At 42.5% G+C, this 21295-nt stretch overlaps 1 protein-coding gene across 1 annotated transcript; it reads right to left on the bottom strand.

The window, feature by feature from the left end:
- Nucleotides 1–2804: 2804 nt before the first annotated feature.
- On the bottom strand, nt 2805–20927 carry MPZL3 (myelin protein zero like 3). The gene is made up of 6 exons (XM_008690016.2): nt 20772–20927; nt 13058–13224; nt 10037–10247; nt 8482–8647; nt 6688–6751; nt 2805–3034 (listed from the first exon to the last, which is right to left on the bottom strand). The coding sequence occupies exons 1-6, from the start codon at nt 20842–20844 to the stop codon at nt 3008–3010; spliced, it is 708 nt and encodes a 235-aa protein (XP_008688238.1). The 5' UTR covers nt 20845–20927; the 3' UTR covers nt 2805–3007.
- Nucleotides 20928–21295: the final 368 nt, after the last annotated feature.

The raw sequence follows: 21295 nt of genomic DNA, 5'->3' as shown, positions 1-21295 counted from the left end.
GAGGAATGGAGCTGTCTCTTCTGGCAGCAAAGTTTCCAGTAGCACAATTAAACGATAGTCTTGGTCCACTCCCTATGGGTCTTCTTACGGCTCTCATTTGGAACCATAAGGGAGTAACACAATAGAACTTTCAGATTCGGGATTTGGCCTCCAACAATTTTTTTGCACAGGGACGTACAACATTCCCTCCTGAAGCACCAGTGCACACTTTGGGAGCTGCAGAGAACTAAGACATTCTCCAAGAAGCCTGGGGTAACAGGCCCCATGGGAAACACAAAGCATTTTATAAATTCACATTTGGTAACAGAATTAAGAGCTCAATGTGCAAAACTTCTAAGGTAATGTAACCATGAGTAATGCCTTCAGCAGCCAAAGAAAAATTCTGAAAGGCTTTTCACTCCGTCTGAAGCTTTCAGAATTAAATTTCCTCTCTAGACAAGGCTGGTCTTCAGACAGCGTGCTCCGCATCCAGAGCAGCAGAAAGAAAAAGAGAAGAGCACCTGAGAAGAAGATATTAAAAGAGTAAGTTTAAAAAACAAAAACAAAAAACTTGAACTTCTTTCCATCCTTAAGGAAGACAGGTATCCAAACACTGCTTTTTACTCCTTTGGGGGAGAGAGAAAGGAAGAAAGAAAAGAAAGGAGGGACGCCTGGGGGGCTCAGTCAGTGAAGCGTCTGCCTTCAGCTCAGGTCATGATCCCAGGGTCCTGGGATCGAGTCCTGTATCAGACTCCTTGCTCAGTGGGGAGCCTGCTTCTCCCTCTCCCTCTGCCTGCCATTCCCCTTGCTTGTGCTCTGTCTCTCTCTGTGTGTCAAATAAATAAAATCTTACAAAAAAACAAACAACAACAAAAAAAACCCAAAAAACAAAAAAACAAAAAAAAAAAGGAAAGAAAGAAAGAAAAGCTGTAAGGCTGTAAGCCAGACTCAGGAGAGAGATGAGCAAGGACACTGATAGCACCCTTATGACTGATGTGACCTTTTAAAGCCATGGAACAGACTAAGCAATCAGCTTACTCTCTTCCCGTGAAGGACACTACTGTTCCATCACTTAAGAAGAAAGGGACTTGTTCAAATCACCATCAAGGCTACAAAATAACAATGACCAAGTATCCCCAGAGCACCATCTACCTAAAGGGACAAACGTACTACCCCAGATTAATCCTCATAACATGCCCGAAAGGAAATCACAAGAAAACCCAGATAAAACCAGTTCCTCAATTCATGAAATGTGGTTTTAGCTGGGTTCCCGTAGCATCATCTCTTTCTCAGACACGAGGCCCCACAAGAAGTCTGCCTCACAATTAGATCTCTATCTTCAAATGTCCTAGAGCCCAAAGTATTTACTCTCGTTGCTCAAACATGTTTTCCCCTCTGCTGAGGTGTCAGACTTCTCACTAGACTGGCCCCAGACGAGCCCAAGGAGCTCAAGACTTTGAGGCTTAACCACTGGAAATAAACAGTCAATGTGTCTTTTCCTCTCCCACTTCCTTATGTGACCAGGCGAAAAGCATAATGTCTAATTAACTAACCAGACTCTCTTCTGTATGGACTGGATTGACAAGAGAGGCCAGGCCAAACCTATGTCATATTTCTTAAAGTCTTTACCGATGACTTCCAGAACTAATAACCCAAATTTTTAAAAGTGAATCCTGGCGAAGTGATTTTTTTATATAATGTATATGCTGTAGGATGCTGTAATAATGGAGACCTCCCGAGCCACCTAGTGAAGAACCATGGACTCCCCTGTTGAAAAAAACAACGATGGGAGGAGGGGATAACTTTTGTCTCTCATAATTGAGAAGTAAACTCTCTCGCTCTTTTACAGAGGACTACACTGTCGATCCTTCCAGACATGTCCTGCGTATTTTCTAATGGCTTACAGAAAATCCCATGTAAATTAAAATATGAAATCGGTTGCTGAAGGAAAGTGGAGGAAGTCGATATAAGGTATCAGAGAACAGAAACGAGAAGTAGAGGTTTTGTACCACCTCACTTCCTTATATCAAATATTATGCAAAAACTGTAAATACCTTAGCTCACTCATGTTTGGTGCATTTTAGAACACAAAAAAGTTCTGAAGAATGACTCAAAAGACTATTTCCTATAAACAGAGAGTCAATCATTAAAGTCAATCCAACATTTGAACTCCAGAATGGGATTTGTTAAAAAAGAGCATTTCCTCGCAAATAACTGAGAAAAGGTTCTCTACATTCCCCACTAAAAACCTTTCAAAAAGTTTTTCTTGCCTCTGATCTGGGACATCAAGAGGGAAACCACGAATCAGTCAGCTATAAGAAAGTAAAGTAAGAAACTGCACCTAGCAAGACAAAAGAAAGGGACCCCTTAGGTCACCATTCCCTTCCTTAATTATAAATTGATGATACTTTAATACTTTAAAAACCCGGTCAAAGCAAAACATGGACTCCTGGCCCTGCCAACTCAAAGGAAATTAGGGTTCCAAGTCACGCAGACACAACTGATAGTGTCATGAAACCCAGGAGTATATGCTCTTTGCTGATTCACAGCTGAAAACGTTCATGGAGCAAATAACAAGGGACACTGATCCCCAACAAACACTTCATCTGGTAGCACATCAGGAAGCTACGAGCTCCATTTCATTTTTTTAAGCTATTTTGGCACCCACGGTGTGGCCAACATTTAGGATTCCCCTCAAATAACTGGAAGAAAATATGTAATACATTCAAGAGCACAGGGGAAACAAAAAGTGTCTTTCTATTCAAGAAGAGAACTCCTTCATTCAACTAGAGTGTAACTTATTAAAAGGGGTAGTTATAAGTTTCTTTGGAGAGTTCGTGAACAGTTTATAAATATAAAAAGAACATTTTTTCAATAAATAAATGGTTCCTGAAGTCTCTCCTGATGACTTCCAGAATCCACCATCACCGCCATCCAAGCCAGCTCCACTTCTCTGAGGCTTTAGCTGCCAGTGGAACGGGACATCTTCGGCCAGCAGGTGACTCTTCTTGTATCATGAAGACTTTCATCAATATGTCTCTTCATAGTCTGAGTCCTGGAGGGAAAGAACAGCAGTTGTGGTGTTGATATGAAGTAGAATGTGACTGTCAGAGTTTAGATGAAGACGTCGTGCTAGGACCCCTCGACAGAACTCAGCACGAGGTGACACTGACGCTGAAATGGCACGGACTCAGTGCACCTGCATTCCCATGAAGCCTCACAGGACCTCAATACATTTGCTGTCTTTTGGACTAATTTCTGCTTTGACACCCTAACAGTTCCCTTTTCCATGGTGGGTATTTTTTAAAACCTCAACACACACGAAAAGGCGCCCGTCTGCAGCAGAACATGAGAACTGTAGCTGAGCCTGGGTTTTTTGGTTTCCCTGAGTTCCAGCGCCAGCTCCACCCCTTGCTGCTGTGTGACCTTGAGTAAAGTTATTAAACATCTCTAGGCCTCAGTTTCCTTATCTGTAAAATGGGGGGGTAATAAAAATACAGATACCTCATAGAAAGGCGACAAGAACTGAATGAGACAATGTACAGAAATCACTCCACATTGTGCCTAGCGCTGTGTAAGCACTCATTCAAGATTAGCTACGGCTACCATTATTCTTATTTTTATTATTTAAACTTGTATTCATTACTTCTAACCTCAAGTGGCCAATTAGTAACTACCTGGCACGCCACATTTCTCGGGCCCATCGTTCTCCTATTCTCCTGGGTGACTGTTCCATACCTTTCCCTCTTTCCTCAAACCTCCAGCCCTTCCTCCTCACCTCGTTCTCAGCAGATGACCTTGCTTTCTCCTGACATGTGGAATACAGTGCTGAGCAGGGAACTGCCAGGAGCTCCAGTCACCATGTTTATGCACTCACCTGCATCTGGGCCCATCTGCGTGGCCTTCCTTACTCTTCTTATGGATCCCCTCTCCCTGCCTCTCTCTAAGGTCAGCATCCCCACTGGGCATCACACTCTGGAGCTACTCCCGCCACCTCCCTCTCCTCCTGTAGCACCATTTTTTCCTTTTCTACTGAATGATTTCCATTGGCATACAAATGAGCTATCATTTCTCCCATCTTAAACAGAAAGTAACTCTTGACACACATCTCCCTCCTACCTATCACCCTATTTCTCTGCATCTCTTCACAGCAAAACTCCTTGCAAGAGCTGTTGACACCCACTGTCACCAATATCTCTCTTTGCATTCTTTCTCAACCTTAGCCCCCTCGGGCTTTCTTCCCCTCTATTCTTCTGAAGCTGCTTTTGCCAAGGTCACCAATGACCTCCACATCACCAGATCAGCCAATAATCAAATCTAAGTTCTCGTTTTACTTGACCTGATTCAGGAGCAACTGACACAGTTAATCACCCTCTTTACCTTGAAACACATTCTCCACTCGGCTCCCATGATAGCAAACCCTCCTGGTTTTCTCCTACTTCACTAGACATTCTTTCTCAGCCTCCTTTACCAATTCCCCTTCCTCTTCCCAATTTATCAACCTTGGAGAGCTCCAGGGCTCTAGTCTACATCTACTCCACCTATTCTAGCGATTCCACCAGTTGCTCAAGTCAAGAACCATGGAATTATCCCTGATCCCTCTCATTCTTTCACAGATACGTGAGGACCCATCCATAAATCCTTCTGGCTTTCCCTTCAAACTATAATCAGAATACAACCACTTCCTACCACCCTGGTTCAAGCCAGTACCATCTTCTCTCATCTGCATTATTGCTAAGGTCTCCTATTTGGGCTCTCTGACTGTCATGGTCCCTTGACCATGGTACCACCGATTCTCAACACAGGAGCCAGAGTGAGCCTTTGGAAATACACAGTGTTTCTCTTCTCAAAAACCTCCAGTGCATTTCATTTCATCAGGAAAAAAAGCCCAGTTTACTCCATTCCCTTATTATGTTCATAAGACATGGCACTGTCTCTCTGATATCAACAAAAGCGATTCCTCCCCTTTCTCACTTCATTCCTGCCACACTGGTCTCCTTGCTGTCCCAAGAACGTGCCAATCATGGCCCCTCCACAGAGTCGCTGCACCTACCATTTCCTCTGTCCGGAATGTTCCTCCACAACAGCTATATGGCTTCCCATCTACTTCTTTCAGGTGTTTGCTCAAATATCATTTTAGTGAGGGTGTCCCCTGTCACCCTATTTAATATCACACCCTGTATCAAGCCATCCCATCTCCTTTCCCTATTTTGTTTTTCTCTACTGCATTAAGTACCATCTGGTATACTCTTTTTTTTTTTTAAGATTTTATTTATTTATTTGACAGAGATAGAGACAGCCAGTGAGAGAGGGAACACAAGCAGGGGGAGTGGGAGAGGAAGAAGCAGGCCCATAACGGAGGAGCCTGATGTGGGACTCGATCCCATAACACCGGGATCACGCCCTGAGCCGAAGGCAGACGCCCAACCGCTGTGCCACCCAGGCGCCCCCCATCTGGTATACTCTATGTTTTGCTTATTTTTAAAAGATTTAGTTAGTTATTGTTTGTACCCACAATTTACAAGAAAGTGACAGTTCAGTTGTGTCTTGAAGAATGAAAGTTCTCTATGCATGGAAAAGAATGTAAGTTATTTGAGGGCAGAGATTTTTGTCAGTATTATTCACATGTGTTTCCTAAGTACCCAGAATCATATCTGGCACGTATCAGATACTCAGTAAATAAGTGCTGAATGAATTCATATCTGAAATGTGGATGACGACAATCACGAACACGACCTTATTTTGTGTTATCAGAGTGTTCAAACCCTGAAGGGTTATTGCTAGATCCTCTTCAACCTTCCCCTCATCTTAGCTCTTACACTCAAGTTTGACAGAGAGAGAGACAAAGAACACTGCAGTGAACAGTTGGGCTGTAGTCATCTGGCCAAGTGCTGAGCCTGGCAGTGAGTACAAAGAGAACTCTAGTTTAAGCCCTACAATGACAGGTATGTTTCATATTAGATCATAAGTTGCTTTTGACCTGTTTCCAACTGCACCACATCAGACAGTCTCTCCTCCTAGGACGCTGGGACAGCCACACAAGCCTACCAATCACAGCAAGAGCTTAAAAAATGGAGGGATGACAGCCTTTTTCAAATTTAAATCAACACTCAGGCCTTCCAACATGGATATTTCTTTTTTTTTTTTTTCTTTTTTTTTTTTAAGTAGGCTTCACGGCCAGCAGAGAGCCCAACACATGGCTTGAACTCACAACCCTGAGATCAAGACCCGAGCTGAGATTGAGAGGCAGACACTTAACCGGCTGAGCCACCCAGGCAACCCTGTAACATGGTATTTCATGCTGATAACGCCATAAATCACCTAACAGGTTATATCACTCTAATTCCCTGGGAGAAGAACTGAGGCACAGCAGGAAAGTTCAATTCAGGATTCTGAGTCCAGCCAGCCAAAGTCTCCTAGCATGACCCTGGTGGCACAGGCTCCTCCTCTAGCAGGGTGCTGTCAGTAGGCAGAGACTCCCCTAACCCTCCCTAACCTAAGGACACCACCCTATGCCCAGGAGACAGAAAACAAAAAAATGGTTAGAATGGGTCCCCCGAGACCAAAATGCTTTGGGGGAAGACCTTGGTTCATACCTTGCTCTGGACATTATCCGCCCATCATCTGCTGCCTCTGTGGCAAAGGATCCCCTTAAGTAAACAGGAAAATGGAACACCAACAGTGAACAGAGAAATGGCATGGGCTTACCAGGCACTCGGCACAACGAACACAAAGCCTCGCTACGCAGTCATCCCCCTCCTCTTGGTCTGTGCTGGAGAAAAAGGACAAAGCAAATCTGAACAATCACTGTCCTCAGTACAGCAGAGCACGTAAGCGCACAGCTAGCGAGGTCAGACAGGTCTCGCTGTAAATTCCAGTTCTGCCACTTGCTAGAAGGGTGAGTAGGCAGGTTACTTAAGTGCTGGGATAAAAAATAACCACATGTAAACCACGTACCACAGTGTCTGACACACAGCAAGTGCCCAATAAATAGGAGCTGGTCCCAATCATTTACTTAGAAATGTACTGGGCACCAACCGCGTCTGAGCCACTGTGCTGGGCTGGGGACCAAGACATAAAGGAAACACTGCCCCTTGAAGAGCTCCCAGCCTCATGGGTGTGAGAAACCTGTTGAAACCTAACAAGCACATTATGACACAATGTAATAAAATGTTTTCATAAGCTTAAGGTCAAACTGCTAGGGCAGCAAAGAGGAGGGAGTGACCTGTTCTCCGGGGAGGACTCAGGGAGACTCCGGAGAAGGAGACATTCCAGCTGGGTCTTGGAGAATCAGGAAGAGTTTTCCAGGAAAAGAAGGGAAGGAAGGAGAGGATTCCAAGCAAGAGAAAAGCATGTGGAGGAAAAAAAGAAAAAAGACCTGAGGGAGTGCAGCTTATTTAGAGAAGAAAATAAGCTGTGTATCTGGCATGTGGAGTGAACGAGATAAAATGTCAGGGAACAAGGGGCCTGAAGGTTGGAGCATAAGGAATCTTGGTAGATCGTGCTTAGAAATAGACATCTTAGTATTTCTACCAAGAGCTCTTTACATTTCTGGGGGGGCCACAGATTCCTATAAAGGGCACTCTCTCTCCCATGAAATAAACATACATGCACAAGTACACACATGCACACGTGCGCAGAAAAAGAACATTTCAGACCCTCCCTCGGGAAGACTTCCCTCCTAAGGCTAAGAAGCTCTGATAGAGACAATGAAGAACCAAAATGGGTTTTATGCAGACCTCTGTCACCTGTTTTTAGTAGATTTACTCCTAGGGAAAATACTGGCTCATGCCTGCTCACTGGCAACATGATGGTTCATAAATGCCTTTGATAATCCCAATCTGATTAGCCCCTCAGAGCATCTGCTGACCAAGAACACAACTTGCTTATTTAAACTGGTTTTGCTGTCCAAGACAACTCTTAAAGCCTTCCTCACTGCTTAGGCATTTTCTGTCGGGACACATCAGCTTGGTGCCGAGAAGGGAAGGGAAAAATAACTGACTCGTTGGAATTTCCTGTGAATTTTGATATCCACTCCAGAATTTTTATTTATTTATTTAGAGAGGGGGAGAAAGAGAAAGAGAGGCAGGGGAGAGGGAGAGAGAGAATGAATCTTAAGCAGACTTCACGCCCAGCACGGAGCCTGATGTGGGGCTTGATCTCACAATCCTGAGGTCATGACCTAAGCCAGTCAAGAGCTGGACGCTGAACTGACTGAGCCACACAGGCGCCCCTCCACTTCAGAATTCATATGCAGAACCACAGCACAGAACAGTCTGATTTCCAAAGCAGAGACTAGGACCCTATATTCACCCCTCCATCTCTCTCTCCAAGTTAATATCCACTACATTCACTTCCAACCTTCCTTCTCGTACTCCTTGGCAGAACTAAACTGGGCCTGGGAAAAAGGAAAGGGGTGCATTCAGGGCTCTGGGGACCTGCCACAAAGCAGGGCTCTGAACAGGAAAGGGGTTAAGTGCTCGGGGCTCCAGTTGAACTTACTCATCTGAAACCTCAATAGACGACTTCTTGTAGCCAGACTTGCTCCTCTTCTTCAGCCCTGCGGACTTCCTCGCCATCCTCAGCAGCAGCAGAACCACCACCACAGCTGAGGGGAGGAAGACAAGGACGGAGAGGAGGGCCACGGAGGAGAGCATGGTGCCAAAACCTAGAGGAGGAAAGAGGGAAGCTGAGAGGGAGACACATGCAAAAGGGCCTTCTTTGACATGAGTTAGATTTTACTTTTGCTCTTGTATTCTGATTACAACAAGAATAAACTTGTTATAGAAGAGGGAGAAAGTACACAAAAGTACAAAGAACAAAAATGCACCCATCATCCCACTACATAGGACTGACACGTTGGTATCCACCCGTTCGGTGTTCTTTCTAGGAGTATGCGCGTACGGGTCTGCAGATAGGGAGGAGAGTGCCTAGTTTTAGAAGTATGGATCGTATTTTTTACGGACTATTTCTAAATTCCCCTTTCTATGTAATATATGATAAATTTTTCCCAGGTCATTAAAAATTCCCTCCGAGTGTTACTTTGTCATGGCTGCACAGGATTCTACCACACTGAGTAATTTACTGAACCAATCTTGTAATGCTGGACACTGAAGCTGTTTCCAATTCCTTGAATCTACAAGTTACATTATGATGATCATCCTTGTACATAAATCCTCTTATTTACCTGTATTTTTTGAAGATAAAATTTAAAATGGGATTCCTGGATCAAAGGGCATACACTTTTAAGGGATCAGGTTCATACGACCAAACTGACTTCCAAAAAAAACTATACTAGTTTCTACTCAGCCTGCAGCATGAACATGCCTGTATCCTTGAAACCTTGAGTTATCATCTTAAAAAAAAAAGAAGAAGAAGAAGAAAGAAAGAGAGGAGGAAGGGAAAGGAAGGGAGAAAGAAAGGGGGAGAAAAAGACAGACGGACAGACAGACCTTGAGAAAGACCTGGGAGATGATAAGGCATCTATAACGAACCATAATGCAGTTCCGTATCTGTGCATCTTTGGTTCACAGCCAACTGTGGATTAGACTGACCACTCAGTAGTCACCCGAGAATAACGTAGGAAAAAAGGTCAGTCCTTAACCTACTTTCCCATGCTTCTCGATAAAAGGAAACTGCCGCCCTTTGCAACATAAAAGAAATGTGCTGCCTCCCATCATTAGAAGGGGCACCCTTTCAACACATGGGCAAGACCACGGCCTCATAACTGAGGGTATGAACAGACTGGGGAAATCAAATGACTTCTGCTTCACACAGATAACAAGCCTCCATTTACTTAGGGGTTTGCGACGCGTTCCACAAGACCTCTGGTCACCTGAAGTTAAAATAAAAAATAAATAATGGGGAAACTGTAACAACATTTGAATAACAACTTCAGTTTGCAAAATCAAGATCAAGAAATTCATCCTAATAGACAGTTCAGAATGTTCCACTGACAGACTGGCTTACAAAGACAGCTAGTTGCTTGTCCCTGACCTCTCCAGTACGCAGCACGGTAGTCACAGAACCCGGCAGAAGAAGGTGGCAGTTAGCTTACCCCTTTCTGTGACTGTTAGCTCTGTCACAGGAATATTATGGTGCACATCTGGGGGATTCTTCACAGCACAGCTGAATGTCCCATTGTCCTTTAGGGTAGGGTTGCTGATGCTTATAGACGCATCCCCTCTGTATACATCTCCAACCCAGGAAATTCGATCCCGAAATGTACCTGCTGTGGTTGGGTACTGGAAGGACTGATAATGAAAAATCTGAGAAAGCAACACCATAACAAACAAACAAACAAAACAGTTAATTTGCAAAATGCAATGAAAATGTAAAGCTAAGTAGGTCCAAAATAAAATACAAATGCATAATGGGTTTTCTCAGTTGGACTTTTTTTTTATGTTTTGTTCACCTCCATCCTATAGGTTAAAAGACAAGTTAATACAACTTATCAGGAAAATGATAGACCAAAGAGTCCTAGGATCCTAACTCTCGAAGATCTAAATTCTCCTTGAAGTCTTAAAGCAGTAGTTCTCAACTGGGGGCAATGTGGGCCTCCAGGAAACATCTGGCAATATCTGGAGACACTTCTGGTTATCACAGTTGGGGAGAGTGCTACTGGCATCTAGTGGGTAGAGGTCAGGGATACTGATAAAAATCCTGCAGTGCATAGGATAGCCCCCCACAACAAAGAATTCTCCAGCTCAAAATGTCAACAGTGCCAAAGCTGAGAAGCCCTATTCTAAAGTAGCATCTATTATTTGTGTAGTCCTGTCTGGTGTGCAAGTGATTCCCACAGATTTACTCACTTGATCCGCATAACAACACTGAACGATACACGGGGCAGGTATGATTATTCCAAATTTGTAGAAAGGGAAACAAGGCCAAAAACTAAGTGAGTTATTCAAAGGCACACAGGCAGTATGTGGGCAGGGGAAACTTCGGCTTAATCTCAAACAAAAGTAGGTACAATATAACCAAGCCTCTCTTGAGTTATCTATCTTGGCAATTAATAAAAACCCCAAGCCAAATGCATGATCAGGACTCAATGAATGTACATTGAATTAAAATGGTGCCTCTTCACATTGGTGACCGGTCACTTTGTCACCAGAAGCACCTCATTATGTCTGGTGGTAGGCAAACAATATGATCTTTCTGGTGGTAGGTAGACAATATGATCTGGTGGTAGGTAGACAATATGATCTTTCTGGTGGTAGGTAGACAATATGATCTGGTGGTAGGTAGACAATATGATCTTTCTCTCTTATGCAAGATTCAAGGCTTTCCTCTTTCTTTGTTTACTTGGTACTTCCCCATTTACAACCACTAAATTGCTCAATTCTGAAGAGCAGCTTCCCAGAGAAGATGTTGAATCACTTCTCAGTTCATTTGTTCGTGCGTTCATTCAACAAATATTTATGGCACACCTACTATGTGCTAGGCGCTGTGTTAAGCAAAATGACAGAGGGAGAGCCAAACAGGCACAGGTCCTGCTCTCATGGATTTTACAGTCTAATGGAAAAAACAGATATTAAGAATTAATAACATGTGTGATGAGTGTTCCAAAGAGGGAGGTAAGGGGCACCTGCCTGGCTCAATCTGTGGAGCAGTGACTCTTGACCTCAGGGTTGTGAGGTCGAGACCCATGTTGGGTGTAGAGATTACTTAAAAATAAAATCTTTAAAAACACACCCACCCACTCAAAGGGAGGTAAAGAATGCCTACCACTGATTATCAGCATCTATATAGAAGGGTTTGAAATTCTTTCTGACAAAACAAGGCCTGCTGTGTATCTTCAAGAATAATCTAACCTGTAAGCTCCAAGTTGAACTGGTGATACCCAAATCCTTGCCAACCTCTTAGTCTGACAGAATCCTGACTGACTCGACCTGGACTGTGGCAATCAGGTAACGTGACTTTACGGGTCCACTGATTCCAACTTGCGTGAGCTTGCTTTCTGACCCAGTCTCACAGAAAGCAGCAGCATACAGGAACTGCTGTTTGCAATTAAGGTTTCTGAACCAAGAAGATCTCCCACTGCACGCTCTGTCCTACTTTTGGTCAAGGAGGCAGAGTCAAATAAGGCCAGCCATAGTTTTCTGACCACTGGAAATAAAGTGAACTATTTTAAATCTAAAGAAAAAGCAACCATGAATAGACTCCTAGCTGCCTTCGAGGGAAACCCCTACCTGGCTCCTAGCTATGTGGCATTCGATAATGGGTCCTAAAACAAAACTCAAAGCTTATATATTAAAATCAAAGAGAAAGTTCTCCAATAAAGGAAACAGGATAAAAGAATTAAGGATACTTTCAAAAATGTAATTTACATACAGTTACGACATTCGCATTCTTGATAGCATCTATCCTGAACTAAAGATATTGCTGGAAGCATAAAGAGAAAGGGTTTTTTACAGCATTGCAATCTTCAATTAGACATCCACAATGGGAGCTGAACCATAAATGTGTTTTATATGTGTGTATAAAGTATATTGCTTCTAATACTGCAAGACCATCTGTCACCCACACGAGGTGCCACCATCTCCTTCAAAGGGAGCCATATAAATCAATGCAGATGTTTATACACTAGGAGACGAGGCCAAGACAAATCCACAGAGTACAGATATACCAACAGATACACCCATTGAGACAACCTCATACCACAGGAAATGAGCAACTTTATGAGAAAAGATGTCTATGATGGGGACCTATAGAATTTTTCTATCCCACAGTACTGGAGGTACTCTTTTTAGTAGCTTGAATCTGAAAACAAGCAATGATAACATGCAAAAGGAAACAACAAAGGGGAAACAAAATTAAACCACATCTCCTCGGAGTTTCTGACAATTTTTTCCCTATAGCTTATTTACAATATTCTCACATGGAAAAATGAAAAGCCCTACATGACCAAATGAATGCCATACAGGATAGAAGCTCATCTTCCTCTATTTATGTAGAAGCTCATGTTTGATTCTAAGATGAGAAGGCCTGAGGTATGCCTGGGACCTGGAATAAAAGGGAGTCCAGAGCTGTTGACCACTGAAGACTCAAAGACATTTCCTTAATAGGAAGCACTCACTGATTCTGTGCGACTGCTGCTGGGGGGTCGGTACGTCCAGTCTATGGTGAGTTTGTCAGTGACAGAGGAAGTCGACTTGAAGGTGCATTTCAACTTGATCTTCTCTCCCACATAACCCCGGACGTGGGCATCTGCTTTAATCTCCAAGGAAAGGACGATGTGAACACCTAATCAAAGCAAGCCCAAACATTTAAAAGGTAAGCATTTGGGTGGGATAGATAACAGATGTGAGTGAGCAATACAGAGACACTATCATTTTTCGAGCTCTCAGAGTAATAAAATAAATATCTTCTCAGGCAAGCCCGGAAGGACAAGAAGCAGGTATCTGCATGAATCAAGGGTAGTATTTTTGTCATCTTACAATATTAAATCACAGAATGGATGCTTGGGTAAAAATCTAAAACTTAATCACACCAGCATTTTTCCAAATACAGACTTGTGGTTAAATGCAGTACAAACAAGTAGGTCCGCCCACAGCAGCTAAAAGGCGATGCCGTGCAACCCCCCTGACACACTGACACCCCAGGAATTATAGCAGCTGCTGTGATCTAAGGGACTTGCCCCTGCGTACAGCCTGGCTGTAACCTGAAGCTACCACTTTCTCAAACACCAGCAAAATGAGAACAGGAAATGAGAAGAGGAAATTTTTTCAAAGAATTTTAGAAAACTGCCCCCAGGTTCTGTCTAGTCGTGTTTTATCTTTTCCTCTCTTAAAGCTGGTTAATGAATCCCGCATCCATTAAAAGTAAATCATGGGGAGGAAAACAGAACAATTTAATGCATTCTAAAATGTAAAAATAAGATATCATTTTTAAACTCTCTAGAGATTTAACTACTGCCATAACCGGCTCATAGGCCCAACATCGGCATTCCAACTTATTCTGACCAACCCCCTTTCAAAAAACACTGAGTGGAAATTTATCTTCCACGAGGGAGCCATTTTCTAGGAAAGTCACCAGCACTTTGTTTTTATTGCTTTCTTCTCCACTGCAACAAGCCCTGATTCTTTTGGCAGGCCAAAGGCAAACAGAGTGGGGAGGATTCAGAATAGAACAAACCCACAGTCCATCCACACACCCGCAGTCCCCCTGGTTGAGGTAGGATGCAAATCCCAGCACTATGGCTTGCTGGCTCTGTGGTCTCAGCAAGCTCCTTTACTCTTCAGTTTCTCACTCTGGTGAGAATGATAATAACAGCAGCACTTACCTTAGAAGGTCAGTGTGAGGAACAAATGAGTTAAAACGGGTGTTAACACTGGAAAGCCTGCCTACCCCAGAGTAAGTGCCCAGTGCACCTCCTCATTTCTGCCTACACTCTCTCAACCTTTCCCATCACAGACACAGTTATGAGTCATCAACACCTTTACCTCTGTCTGCTTTGAATCGTTTTCCTTGCTCCTCTCAAGACAATCTAGTCCGTTCACATTCTTCTTAAAAGGAGGAGACCAAGACTGAGCTCACAACTCTAATAAGCATCTGACCCATCCCAAAGATGAGCCTTACCTCTGTTTCTTCCACATCCACTCTGACTTTGCCATGCTAAACTTGTCGTTCCTTCCATGACTTGGCAAACGCTGTTCCTCGCCCGGAAAGCCTTCATCCCTCAGCCCCTACTCTCTCCCAAGCCCTCAGTCCCGACCCACCCTACACACCATTTAAGATCCAGCAGATAATCCACATTCTCCCGATACTATTACTTTATCCTAAAATGTAGGTACAGACAAGAGATTTGAAAGCATGGATTTAGAATTAAATAGACCTGGATTTGCATTCTAGCCCAACTACTTTCTAGCTGTGAGATTTTAATCACAGCTACCTAACTTGTTCAAGTTTCAATTTCCTTACTCAGTAAATGAGAAGAATGACAAGACCTACTTCACTGGATCACTGTAAGGATCCAATAACATTAAATAAGATAACACATAAAATGCTTAGCACAGCCTCTGAAAGAGAACCTTTCAATATATGTTAGCTGTTATTAAAATGAACACCACAAACATTCAGAAACCTTCAATAATTCCTTCTTGGGCTATAGAATAAAATCCACATAGTGACAATCTGGCCCCAAACTTCTGCCTCTCCACCCACCTACCTCCCCCCCACCCCCATCCCCTTCACCATGCCCAGAATGTCCTCCGTTTCCCAAATTTACTCTGTCCTTTCATGCCACTCTCTGAATATGGCTTTGTCTGGAAGGCTCTCTTCATTTCTGCCAATCCAACCTGCCCCTACCACACCTGCTCACACACCTTCAAAACCCTGCTCCAATAGCAGCCCCGTCTGTGACGCTTTCCCTGGTGCAGTTCACTGCTCTTTCTTCACTGCCCTCCTAACAGTTAGTACATAATGCTACTCAAGCACATGTACTGTTGATTGCCCTCGATTTCCCCTTTTGCACACAAGCACCTCAAGGGCAAAAACTCCGAGGGAAGGAGGCAGACAGACTGAGAGAAAGAGGTGGACAGGTCACCAAAAACTCTAGTATAGGAACAAAGTGTGCTCCTCAGCCACCCATCTCTCTTCCTATCCCCTTTTTACAGTATTTCCAACGTTCTTAAGTCCTCTACACTCCTCTCTTTCCAGTGCACCCGTTCAGGAAAAGCTCAGCCCTAGATGACCACTCCTAGACTGTGGCGGGTGCACACTGAAGGAGAAAAATCACACAACTGCACAGACAGTTACCATAAGAAATTCGTGGATTCCATCTATCGCTGAGCCCTTAATGAGGCACAATGACCCTTTAACCAGCCTCGGTCAGCTCCTCTTTCTGATTCCTCCAACCTCTGCCATTCTCACCACCCTCTACGCAACCTCCAAATCCCTCATTCTCAGAAGAAAACGTCTCCTCTTACTTTTTCAAGAAATTTAAAGCTATACAAACTGCCCAGCCATGCACTCTCCTGTGTCTACAACCACCCCTACTTCCAATCTGAAAGGGTGTGGTACCCCTTTACCTACACAAGGCCAACCCCTTTGGTTCTGCCCTTAGATCCCTCCCCACCAAGCCCTGCTTCAGCAGAAAAACCCTCTCTACTATCTTCAAATCTCTTCCTTTCCAGAGGGACTCTATCCCCCTTCAGCCTCTAAACACAAAGAAGTCTCTCCCATCCTTAACAACAAAAAAAAAAAAAAACACAACAAACGTGTTACCAACTACTGCCCTCTCTTTCCTTTCTAGGCCAACTCTGTGAAAGAGCAGTGTACACCCGGCATTTCCAATTCCTCTCTTCCCATTCACTTCTGGGCCCCTGTGGTGCAATACAGACTCTACTACCATTTCTGGTAAAGAGCATCATGTCTTAAAACTACAAAATCCAACTGATAAAACCTCCAATAGATACTCTTCTATCCTGATTTTACTGGATCTCTCTCATGCAGTGACTCCTTGCTCTTCTCTATCCTTCTCTACCCCAAGGCTTCCATGACAATACTCTTATCCATTCATTCATTCTTCAAACATATAGTTACTGAGGATCTGTTTTGTGCCACTGTCTGAGCCTGGAATTAAATGTGAGCAAAATATATACACTCCCTATCTTGGGGCTTAAAATACAGCAAAAGTTCAACACATTACCCAATCATAAACACAAATGTATAATTACAAAATCTGATAAGTACTACAAAGCAAAGACAAAGAGAGTGACTATGAGAATGGCACCAGTTATGGTAGAGGAGAAGGGAGTAGTTAATGAAAGTTTCCCTGAAAAAGTTACTGTTTGAGTTGAGCTCTGAAGGAAGGGTGACAAGGTGAGGAGAGGGAGAGCATTCCAGGCAGAGAACACAGCATATGCAAAGGTCCTGTGCCAGGAAGGAGCACAGTCAGCCAAGGAACTAAAAGGAAGGGAGTATGGCTCCAACACAAAAAACATGAGAGAAAGATGTGGCTAGGAAGTAAGCAGGAAGCAGATCATGCAGAACCTCAGAGATTTGGGTCCTTATTCTTAGAGTAATGGGAAGCCACGGAAAATACTTAAATATGGGACTAAAGGAGAAGAGACATGATGAAGTTTTCATTTTTAAAAGATCACTCTAGGGAAGACACTTAGGAGGAGTCGAGTAAATACAGGGAGATTACTTAGAAGGCTACTACAATAGTCAAATGAGAAATAAAGAAAGGTTGAAGTTGGTGATAGTGGACATGAAAAAAACCAGGAAGACAATACTTACAGCAAGAGTTGGTGGTGGATTGGATGTGGGATGTTAGAGAAACAGAAGTGTCAAGGATGACTCCCAGATTTCTGACTTGGCGATATCATTCACTGACATAGGAAAGACTAGAAAAGTACCAGGGTTGGCAGGGAAGTACATGAGCTTGATTTTGGATAAATTTAATGTGCCTTTGAGATAGCCAAGAGATAATGTCCATGGATACTTGGTGTAGGGCAAAGGTCAGCAAACTATGGCCTGTGAGCCAAATCGAACCTACAATGTCTCTTTGTAAATAAAGTTTTATTAGAACACAGCCATATTTTTTCATTTATATATTGTCTATAGATGCTTTGTGCTACTCAAGCAGAACTAAGTAGTTGCAACAGAGACCCTATGGCCCACAGAGCCTAAAATATTTATTCTCTAGCCTTTTACAAAAGCTTGCCAACCCTGATTTAGAGCAAAGAAGAAATATATGGGTTACAGTTTTAAGTCATAATATCATTAATGTCCCTCCAGCTAACTCTGCACACTGATTGTTACATACGCACATACAGACTCCACATGTGATTTAAGTTAACCCAATCAAAGTATAAGTTTCAGAAAATTTGCTTGGAAAGTTATTTAGTGCCTCTATGCTTTGTTCATGTTCCTCTCTATGTTGGAATTTGACTCATGCCCTATCTCTAACTTCTCCAAGATTAAACTTTGGCAGCACATCCAGGAAGTCTTCCCTGTATCCTCATGGCAGATTAAGGGCACCTCTTCTGTGCTCCCACATTTCTCTCTTAGTACCAGATTCTAAAATTATCTGCTGACTTGTCTGTCTTCTCCAATAGACCCTGAGCTCATCAAAACAGAAACTAGTACATCGTGGATGTTCAGTAATATTAAACTGAACCAAACCAGCACAGTTTCCTTTTTATGAAACAAAAATCATTGCAAAATAAGCATAGAAACTACAAGTTCTGAGCAAAATTTGGTTACTGAATTATAGTAAGTACACCATTAATAAATCTACCTATCAACCAACTTCTTAATATATCTGAATTCCATATTCATGAGCATGATTTTTCTACAATTATCAATATGTAAAGTCATTTTGCTGAAATCTAAACACTGGATAAGTGGGTCTTAAATGTGTAGAGAAAAGTAAGACCCATGGATGAACTAAACTAATCTACATGTCAGGATGTTGGTTCCCCTTGGGAGAGAAAGGATGATGACTGAAAGGAAGGATAATGACTGAAGGAAGTATAAGGAAGGTTTCTGGAATACCAGTAACATTCTATATCCTGATTTAGGTGCTGGTTACCCGAATGTGTTCAGTTTCTAAAAATGCATTAAGCTGTACAATTATGGTATGTTCATTTTTCTCTATATATATTATACTGAAATTAAGTGTTTACAATCAACAGATGTAAAATAATTTGTCTACTCCACTCAAAAAATAAAGTAAGAAAAAAATTACTAATCCACTGTTACATTTATTTAGAAATTTTCACCCATGGCGTAGTGTGCTGAGGGATATTTATCTTTTCTCCTAAATAAAAAAGCATTCTTGCCAGGTCAAAATAGCCAACAACAGAAATACTCATAATAATTAGCATTTTTTTTAATTTGGGAGGAAAACAAGAAAATCACATTTAAATATATGTAATTTTATACACAGAAGGAATGAAAAAAATATGACAAAACTCCCAGTTTTGTACACCCAGTTTTTCAAAATACAAATCTGTCAACATTTGGATCATAAAAGTGCACACTTAAATGGAGATACGTATAAGAATCCTAGGCTGCCTCATCTATTGTTTCTGTGTACTATGACAACTGATAAAACAGGACCATGTTTATAACTTGGAGAATTCAAAGAAGCTAATCATTTAATGGGTGCTATCTTTCAAGAGGAAAAGCAAATAAACACTGGTATGAAACCAAAGTCTATTGCCTAATATTAAAAAAAATGGATGAACCTTGAAAACACACTAAGTGAAAGAAACAAGCCACAAAGGAACATATATTGTATGACTCCATTTATGTGAAATGTGCAGAATAGGCAAGTCATAGCCATAGAAAGTAGATTGGTGTCGGCCAGGGGCTGAAGGAAGGGAGGAGTGAGGAGTGACTGTTACCGTGTATGGAGTTTTTCTTTGGGATGATGAAAATATTCTAAAATTGACTATGATGGTGATGCCACAGATCTGTGAATTTACTAAAAACCACCCAATTGTACCTTTTAAATGGGTAAGTTGTATGGCATGTGAATTCTATCTCAATAAAGCCATAATTTTTTTTAAGACAAAAGATAAGTCAACTCGAGTACATACAGGTCATAAAATAAATTTTTAAGTTTGAATTATTTGGTCTGCTATATTTGGTGGATGCTTTTCAATGTGAAATGACATCAAGTTTAAGAAACCACCCATTATTTCTAGAATTTTTTTTTCTCAATAGGACAATATTTGAATACGTGAGAGGGAGAGAAAGATGAAACAGGGATTATTTGAAGTGATAGGTTAGCCTAAATATTATATTGCAAAAGAATTTAGCTGAAAAACTGGACACTTGTGATGACAGAGTGCTGGGAGGGATCAGGGAGTGTGCTGGCAACATGAATATTAGTCATCAAATAAATAACTTCCTGGCCTTACCTGCTAAGATTTAGAACAACTGAAGTCTTTAGGTCAAAGGCCCCCTTCAGAAATACCCACTTAGCCACGGGGAAATTTTATGAATTTAACAATTCACTCTGTTTCTAGCTCTATTAACATATAATTTCCTGACAAGACACACACACACAAATCCATAATTGCGCCCTAAAATGAAGGTAATTAGGTCAGGCTGAAATTTGTGCAATTTGAAAACTTCAGGAAAGCAAAATTTACCCAAATTCTAAGAATACGCCATAGTGTGACTATTGTACTTACGATATTAGTTAATAGATTAAAAATTTTAAGTTGATATGCTCTTTCTTGTATTTTAAAAATGTTATTAAGATGCTACAGCAGTTGCTTTTTCAACAAAATGCGTCTCTACTGTAACGAAAACACAGCACATCCTTTCTGTGACTAATAAAACATTTTACTTCCAAGGCCCTGGAAATCACCTACAAAAAATAAAAGCACCAACAGTCATGATTTTTTTTCCCAAAATTACTGAGACAAACTCCCGAACACTACAACTGCCCCTTCCTAATCAGGACATACAGCCCACAAAACAACAGCAGAATCAACCGCTGGTAACTCATCACAAGATAGCACGGCGTGCCCACAAAGCCAGAGCGCTCCGTGGTTCTATCACGTCGTGCCATCACCAGACTACAAAGCAGTCACGCAAGGTGGTCGAGCTCCCCAGGGCTCAGGAAAGCACTGACAAGCTGCCAACGTCCCTCAGGCGGCTGGTGAATACAAGAAGAGAACACGCTCCCTCACACCTTCCCACTTCCTGCACTGCCAGAAACGGTGTGGGGGCTTTCCTGAGACCCCCCCCCCACCGGAACCGGAAAACCGACCATCTTCCCTAACCCCCCTCAGCCGGAAGTTGGGGGACCCAGCCGACGCTCTCACCCTGAAAGAACAAGACGCCCAGCAGTGGGAACAGAGCGCAGCCACGGCCTCCAGCCGCTCCGCTCTGCTGCATCCCGACAGCTCTCTGGATGCTTGCACACCTTGTTTACGGCTCCCGGTAACCACACAGGTGATACCGGAAGTGACGTCAGGGCGGGAGGTCGCGAGAACACTCAAAATGGCGATTCGAAGTTGCCATAGGAACGTGGCATCTTTCCAGAGCCACACCTGAACCTGCTGTGACCCGCGATTAAGTCTCGAGTAAGAATTAATTATTCTGTTTTGCTTGACAATGAAGTAAGCCACAGACTGTGGAAAAATTACAATTTATTTGTATGGAATTCTGTCGTACTAAATAGTCTCGAACCTCCGACTCTCTTCAGAAGTCATTTTTTGCTCCCTACAGATTTATTTGAACTATCTCAAAATAGGTTTCTATAAATTTAGAGTTATCAGTGACGTAGGAGATTATACAGGATGAGTCAATAAATACGTATTAGGCCTTCGTGACGAACGTGTACCTC

This window comes from Ursus maritimus, unplaced genomic scaffold (genome assembly GCF_017311325.1).
Source record: "Ursus maritimus isolate PB19 unplaced genomic scaffold, ASM1731132v1 scaffold_16, whole genome shotgun sequence".
NCBI lineage: Eukaryota > Metazoa > Chordata > Mammalia > Carnivora > Ursidae > Ursus > Ursus maritimus.
Note: the sequence above shows the minus strand (reverse complement) of the source record. Positions and strands in the feature narration are given on the sequence as shown.

Excerpts from the sequence above, each read along its gene's own strand:
- MPZL3 (XM_008690016.2), bottom strand. The coding sequence starts at position 20,844 with ATGCAGCAGAGCGGAGCGGCTGGAGGCCGTGGCTGCGCTCTGTTCCCA. Across the intron at positions 10,248-13,057 it reads GCAGCAGTCGCACAGAATCA|ATTTTTCATTATCAGTCCTT; the intron begins GTGAGTGCTTCC and ends TTGCTTTCTCAG. Across the intron at positions 6,752-8,481 it reads TCTATTGAGGTTTCAGATGA|CACAGACCAAGAGGAGGGGG; the intron begins GTAAGTTCAACT and ends CTTTTTCTCCAG.